The 8274-nt window shown below is 28.9% G+C and overlaps 1 protein-coding gene across 1 annotated transcript; it reads right to left on the bottom strand.

The window, feature by feature from the left end:
* Window positions 1–886: 886 nt before the first annotated feature.
* LOC108342091 (zinc transporter 6, chloroplastic) lies at window positions 887–2486 on the bottom strand. The gene is made up of 3 exons (XM_017579797.2): window positions 1952–2486; window positions 1511–1870; window positions 887–1284 (listed from the first exon to the last, which is right to left on the bottom strand). The coding sequence occupies exons 1-3, from the start codon at window positions 2360–2362 to the stop codon at window positions 970–972; spliced, it is 1086 nt and encodes a 361-aa protein (XP_017435286.1). The 5' UTR covers window positions 2363–2486; the 3' UTR covers window positions 887–969.
* Window positions 2487–8274: the final 5788 nt, after the last annotated feature.

Here is an 8274-nt window from a genome sequence, read left to right on the forward strand (position 1 = left end):
CAGTTCATTATTTCATTATTTTAATTGGGTTAGATTTTAAGTTTCGGTATCCATTTCAAATTGAAAAAAAATAATTAACATTACAAATTAAAATATTTCATTAATGATACTATGTGAAAATTAAAAAAATAATAATTAATACTTATTAGATCTTTTCTTTTAAATAAAATGATCTGTTTAAATATATATATATATATATATATATAAACCTCTTAAAAAAGTAAAGCGCTAAAGATTTAATAGGAATTTGAACATTTCTTAAAAAAATATGAAATCTCAACAATTACGTAATATATTTTTATTTAAAAGTATAAATTTCACTTATATAATAAAATGAGTTAGTCTATCAAACATTTTTTGTAATAATTTAGTTTATCCGCTGAAATTTTAAGTTAGAAGTTATGAATTCCCAACTATCTTATAAACTAATTATGTAAAAAAAAAAAACCATGGTTTAAATTGTTTTCAAATCCAATCTATACAGGTCAGTTTATACAGAATAAGATAATAATATTAAATAAACATAATTTTTATTGTGTTTGGACATAGTAGTGATAAAAAGGGTTGGATTATCTTTATTTTATTATTTTAAGGAGAGACATAATTTCTGATCTCCTTGTCCTTGTTTAAAAGTGTTTACATGAATTGATTATTCTATGCAATGAGATGTAATATACTTAGATTTTGTTATATTTTATTTTTATTGGGTTAAACTTTATCAAACTTTAGCTATATTAAAATTAATGTTAAAAATTAAAAAGTATATTCACATTTGGAGGAATTAAAAAATATGGAATAATAATCATTGAATGGTAAAACATGTAACTAAATCTTAAATAAATTTGATTGAATCTCAAAACTAATGCATGAAATGTAAAAAAAGAAATTTGAAAATAAATAAAGTATATAATTAGGAGCAGAAAATGAATTCCTTTTACTAATAGTGTATTTGACAGAGGGCAAAATGTTTCAGGCCCAAAGTGCGAGAACAGACATAGTAGCAGAGCCAAGAGTTAGAGCAAGAAATGAGAATTTTTTGAGCCACAAATTGGAGTTCATAAGCTTGTTATGAAAGAAATCAACTGCTATGAGATCAACAAGAGCCATGTAAATCAGTATCCCTGAAGAAACTGAACCCAGTAATCCTTCCATGATCAAAGCTTTTGGGTTACTATCATCATAACCAGTCACCGAGAATAACACCATTCCTAAAATTATTCCCACCGGTGTTGTTACTGAGAACATGAAACACATGTATGCAGTTGTTCCAAATCCAAATCCTGCCTGCAATTATTCAACACCATTAAATATTACCAGAATCTTCATGTCACCACATATCACAGTTCAAAATTAAGAAAACAAGTACATAGAATAGAAAACTCTTGTGTAAATGATTGCAAACAGATGCATATTATGACGCTAATTTTAAGAAACTGATACTTCCCAGTTTGTCTTAACATTGATGCAGAAAAACAAGTAAAATAAAGTAGTTAATTTGACAGTGATTTACCTGAGCAATGCAACCACCAAGACCTAAGCCTTCGAAAATCTGATGAAATGACAAAGCAGCAACGAGAGGGCGAATGGTGCAAACATTCTGGGACATTCCCATAGTCACTCCGATGATAACAGAGTGAAAGATTATACCTATCTCCAATACCTGCGACACCAGCTTCTGCTTCAACCTCATCAACTCTTCAACCCTGTCCGCTTCACCGCCGCCACCGCCGCCACTTACCAGCTCGATACTCAATGAGCCAGCGCCACCCTCCTTCTCCTCCGTTTCCACCGGCGTGTAGTGCGTATGCTCCACGTGAGAGCTGGCAACAGTGTCCACGAGCAGAGCCAGCAGAACCCCACCCAGAGTCACCTTTCAATGGATCAGCAAGAAAGATTGAATAAAAATAGCAACTTTTTTCTAAAATTTTCTCTCTAATTGAAGCAAAATTACCAGGCCAGCAAAGGGAAAATCCTTCCAAGGATGTTGCGATGCCACCTGACAATCGGAGAGTGCGGCAAATGCGTCCGGTAACACATGAACCAATGAGGTGGCGAGAATAACACCCGCAGCAAAACATTTGATTACCAAGATAGCTATATCATAGAGAGACTTTCCTTGAAAGTATCGTGCTAGCATGACAGGCATGGACACACCCATCACGCTGGTTACGAAGATTGTGAAGATGGAAATCACTTTCAAATGTGCTGCAGCGGTGCTGTTGCGGCAAAGAGCAGCCTGAGCCGTGTCCGACACACACTCCGCCATGATTAGGAGTATTCCGAGGAAGAGCTCTGACAGAGATGAAATGATGTTTGAGTTTAGATTTTGTGTGTTTTGTTTTTGAGAAGAGGTCCCATGCATTCAGTTTTCCACCAAGGATGTTTTCTATTGGTGGGTGATTCGGTGGTGCTGAATCTGAAATCCATAGGTTCATAGAAATGCATGCCTTTTATGAACTGTTCAGTGTTCAATCTTTCGTCACGCATTGAAAAGGCTACACGTAAAGATCGAGATTTATGACAAAAGTTGCAGTTTGCTGGTGCCCAGTGCTGTGGTGATCTTTTCTTTTTCTATTGAAACCCCACATTTCTTTCATTGGTCAATCAATTTTTAACACTCATAAAGTTTTTATTTCCATTTTGGCATTATCTATTTACGTTAATACAGTTTTTTAACATTTTCACATAGTATATATATATTTACCTTTATCAAGTTTAAGAGTCAAAATTTTAAAGGATGAAAATAATATCTTTAAATGTACTAAACTTAAAATTCGTCCTTTTAAGATTTTTTTTATCAGTAAAATTAATATTAATACTTTTTTTCATCTTTAAAGCTAAACTGCATTACGTCTTGATAAAGCTAAGCTTTTTTTAAGTCTATTCTTTAAAGCTTTTCATTGCTGTTTTAAATGATTTCTGTAACACTTTTTGGGAAATTAACTTGATTTTGTGGTAATATTTGCTCAGAATACACATCAACTGCTCTTAAAAATTTTCATGCATTACTGATTATAACCTCAATTTACACTATGTTTTGTGATAATACTCCAAAAGATTTTATTTGCCAAATTTCCAAAATATAAATTTATGGTTGATAATTTCAAGTCTTTCATTTTAAAACTAGCTAGTTAATATGGTGACGATCCAATAGGTCTCAAAGAGATTAAAAGTGTTTCATCCTACACTTTCAAGATCTCATCCTACACCTCCAAAAATTCTACTTTTAATCTTCTGATATCTTATCATTATCTTACACTTTTAACTTTATAGAAAATTTTATTTTTAATTTTAATAAATATATTTTTTTTTCTTCTTTTTCTTGTTAAAAAGGACTCTACACCACCATAATAATAACTAAATTTAAAATTCAAATATTATTTAATATAATTTTATATTTTAATAATTATTAAAATATGATTTATGTTATAATAATAGTTATATTAAAAATATAAAAATAAAATAATTAAAATTAAAATAATAACAAAAAATTAAAATATTTAATATATTAAATTATATTAAAATATTAAATTAAATTAAATAATTATTAAAATTTAAATAATAAACAATTTTAACACAATTATTTATCAAATAATAAATAAAATTATATTAAATAAAATATTTAAATATACTAAATTATATTAATATATTAAATTAAATTAAATAATTATTAAAATTTATATATAAAATAAAATTTTAAAAATCATCGGATATCTGATTCATAACTTATCGAATATCTATATCGGATTAACAAATTTTTCAAAATTTTCTTTTTTTAAAATTTTAATAATTATTATTTAATTTAATATTTTAATATAATTTAATATATTTAAATATATTAAATATGATTTTGAGTATTATTTTTATTTTTATTTTTATTTTTATTTTAGTTATTATTTTTTATTTTTCTTAATAAAACTATTTTAAACATATAAATTATATTTTATTAATTATTAAAATATAAAAATATAATAAGTAATATTATAATTTTTATTTAAGTTTAATATTTATTAAAATTTAAATAAAAAGCAAAAGTATTAACATATTTTATAGATTTTAATATATAAATAAGTTTTTTAAAATTTTCATTTTTATTTAAAATTTAATAATTATTTGATTTATTTTAATATTTTATTATAATTTAATATATTTGAATATATTAAATCAAATTTATTATTATTTTATTATTATTATTATTTTTATTATTTTATTTTTATGTTTTTAATATAACTATTATTATAATATAAATTATATTCTAATAATTATTAAAATACAAAATTATTTTAAATAATATTTAAATTTTAAATTAAATTAAATTAAATTATTATTAAGGTAGTGAAGATTGTTTTTAGTAAAAAAGAAAAAAAATAGAAAAATATTTATTAAAATTAAAAATAAAGTTGTAAAAAAGTTGAAGATGCAGGATAATAATGAGATGTCAAAAGATTAAAAGTGGAATTTTTGGAAGTGTAATCTTGGAGATCTTGGAGATGTAGGATGAAACATTAGGAGAATAATTGATGTTCAGAAAGCCCAGTCACGTGAATCTCAAGCTGACTCCTTGGAGTTTTCCTGTGAAAAAAGACAATCTTTATGGCTGAGGTAATTTTTTCTCTGTGGTTAAAATATTTTGTTCATATTAGCTAACTAAAAAAATTATGAAATTGGGTTTTTGTAACTATGTGTTCAAGTTGGTGGAATAATATATATTTTTTCAAATATATAAGATGATTAAATTTTAAAAAATTGATCTCTAACTTTTCACTTAAACAATAGAAAATTCTTGTTAAATTTTAGAAATATGACATAGTTAAAGTAATTTAATTATTTAAATTATATATATATATATACTTTGGTTGTTTTTATATTTTTTTATTTTATGTTTTTATTATGAAGGTTCAAAGTGAGAAGAAAAAAATAATCATAACTAAAATACAAAGTTTAATTATAAAGGTAAGTGAAATTTAATAAATTTATGAAGATTATTTTAAAGGGTTTGAATACATTAAATATAAAAGACTTGTGTTCATTATTGAATATAATGAAAATATATATGAAATTAATCTATCTTGAATATACATATCTCTATTTATAATAGAAGAAATGGACTAAACGTAAAATATAAATAAGAAATAATAACAAACTAACTACCGATAAAAGATAATATATTTAACACTCTTCTTCAAGTTAGTGCATACAAATCGTATGTACCAAACTTGTTATTAATATAATTCAGAAAAACTTAGTGAAAATATCTCCTACACTCGAGTGACATCAAATTATTAATGATTTGTGAAGATGACATAGAAGAAGAAATATCAACCCAGAAGACTCCCCTAAACAACAAATATGGGAGGTTGCTTCATGTAAATCTCTTCTTACAAATTGTCATTGAGGAATGCATTGTTCACATCTAGTGGATAAAGAAGTCATTGTTGAAGAGCCACCACAACTATAAATAAACTAAAAAAAGTCATCTTTTTCACGAGAGATAAAATATATATGGACGAGCCAAACACAATGGTGAAGAAAGAGAGGTCAGATGAGATCTTAACAAAAGAAACCATGGATGAACAAGAGAGATAAACTTAAAAATCCAAGATTCTCCAACCAAGACACCTAAAAGGGGATAAAGAGCAACCTCGATGCTCTGGATATCAGCCTAAAAGGAGACGGGACATGCGACCACACGTGATGAACCTGAAAGAGGAAAAAGAGCTACCTCGACACTATAAATCGCTAACTGAAAGGAGATCCACGCATGACAAAAATTAGAGCAGATCTATAACTTCAAAAGGCGTTGAAAGCGTGTAGGAGCTTCGATGAAGGCTTCGTTGATGACATGGTGGTCGTCCGGCCGAGACAATCAAAATTTTGTGAACATCAGTCGAAACTAAAACTCCGGTAATGGCTGCGATAGACGATGGCAGTAGCCGATGGAGCCGTTGGGAGTGATAGTTGATGTCATTGTTGGTAGTAGTAGATGGCGTCGCCACCAGCAACAACAGGTGTAGTGGCAGAGGCAACATAATTTTTTTTTCTCAAAAGAACCTGACTCTAGATACGATGTTGAATATAGTGAAAACTATGCAATTAATCTCTCTTGTGTTGAATATACACATATGGTCCTTTATTCATAATAAAAGAACTAACTGCTATTGAGACAAAAAAAAAGCCGCAAACTAACATGATTCACCTTATTTAACGGTGTTAGTATGAAACTAACGATAATGACCTAATTCCTAAAAATTTTAAAAATAGGGATTCAATTGAGACAAAAAAAAAAGTGAGGGACCTATTTGAGAAAAATCATCCGAAATAGGAACTTTTTGAATGATTAAACCTTTTATTTAAATTAATAGGTCAAGAGTCAATAGACACAACCCAAGCACCATAACACTCATATGGAATAATCGATTACCACTTATGATAATCAATTATCACAAAGAGAAAATAATTTTTGAAATAATTTCTAGAATAATCTATTATCACTTATGAAATCGATTGTCATTGATAGTTACAAAATAGACTATCTATTTTTTGACCTAAATTTCTAAATATGAGTCTATAAATATTTGACTAGACTTAACTTTAAAATAACTTTTTCACTCAAAGGTTTAAGAGTTGTGTACTAGAGAAATCGTTTATATTTGTGAAAATGGGCTTTGAAAAACCTTGTGTGGGTAGAACGAGAACTTTCACTAAGTGTGTCTTATAATTGAGTCTGGTGCGGTTGCTAGAAAAGTTGTTCATCCTTTGTATATCAAAGGAGATGTTTATCATTTGTGTGTAAATGTAGGTGTTTTCTAATCTTAACATGATTGTAAGTTGTTGGTTAATTTTAGTGATTGGTTAATCCCTCTTTAGAGACAATTGGACCTAGGTTTTTTTATCCAAACCAATATAAAATTCCTTATGTGAATTTCTGTTTCCCTAAGCTCTTTATCTTTATTGTTGTTATTTATAAAGAATTGATTTTTGTTATAAAATCAAGGCTTAATACCATTGTTGGTCCCAATTTTTGTTAGCTTTGTTCGAAATTGTCCTAATTTTTTTTAAAATGTTCAATGTAGTCTTAAACATCGTAATTTATATTCAATTTAGTCCTTTTGCCTAACGACGTTTAAATCGTTAACAACTAAATGTCCAGCTGAGCAATCAGTAACACATCACCCTTGACACATCATCATCATCTCCTACCTCCAGAAATCCTAATTTTTTGCTACACAGAAACCCTACCCACCACCTAACCCTAATCGTCGCCGCGCTCACGGCAAGTCACCATCTTCGCACCTCCATCATCAGAAATTTCGAAACCTTAACCAGATGGTCACGCCACTGTTCCAAACGCTCTGTCGCAAGCATCACGAAACCGAATCGCTAGTTCCTTGCGCCTTTGAGCAACGTCGTCGTGAAGCTTCTTCATTCTCCAGTTACCATCAACCTGAAACACAGAAGATCAAAACCCACAGAACAAAAAATCTCCTTCAAAATACAAGCGTGATTCACGCCGCAATGGTGAAGGGCCACCAACATCATCACCAACCTCCCATGAGCAAAACCCAAATCGCAGAAACGCAAAGCTGAATCACGCAATCATCTTCGACCGTCGCAACAGAGCCTCTCCGTAAGCTTGTCCATCGCGCCTTCTTCATTCATTTGCAGGAGAAAAACGTAGAAGCAAACCAACTATCACGAAGTTCACCATATCCACCGTGAAGGAGAAACCCTATTCTCACGTGACGACAGTGGAGCAAGCTTTTCTCCAATTTGCAGATGCAAATTTGAACCCCTAATTTTTGAGTGAAGAAAAGGGTTGCCACATGTCAAGCCCTCATTGGTGCGACCATTCTTAGTCAACTCTGGTCCTAACCACGTCAGCCAATAACTACCATGTAATTCATTGATTAGGGATGTGTCGTTAATGATTTAATCATCGTTAGCCAAAAATGACTAAATTGAACATAAATTACAATGTTTAAGACTACATTGAACATTTTAAAAAATTAGAACTATTTCGAGCAAAGCTGACAAAAATTGGGATCAGCAATGATATTAACCCTAAAATCAATGTATAAAAAAGATTTTTTTAAAAAAATATACAATTTTGATTAAAGAAACAACTCACTTATATATCTTGGTTTGTTAGCTAAAATTAACTTATACACAAATTAAAAAATAAAAATAAAAAACTAAAGAAATTATGTGAAAAAAAATGTCTACAAATGAACTTATACAATAAACTCAGTTTAAGTTAAATGAAATTAATTTCAT

Source organism: Vigna angularis, chromosome 6 (assembly GCF_016808095.1).
Source record: "Vigna angularis cultivar LongXiaoDou No.4 chromosome 6, ASM1680809v1, whole genome shotgun sequence".
NCBI lineage: Eukaryota > Viridiplantae > Streptophyta > Magnoliopsida > Fabales > Fabaceae > Vigna > Vigna angularis.

Coding starts and splice junctions, on each gene's coding strand:
- LOC108342091 (XM_017579797.2), bottom strand. CDS start 2,362: ATGCATGGGACCTCTTCTCAAAAACAAAACACACAAAATCTAAACTCA. Junction 1,871..1,951: donor ATTTTCCCTTTGCTGGCCTG/GTAATTTTGCTT, acceptor ATCCATTGAAAG/GTGACTCTGGGTGGGGTTCT. Junction 1,285..1,510: donor TTGGTGGTTGCATTGCTCAG/GTAAATCACTGT, acceptor GAATAATTGCAG/GCAGGATTTGGATTTGGAAC.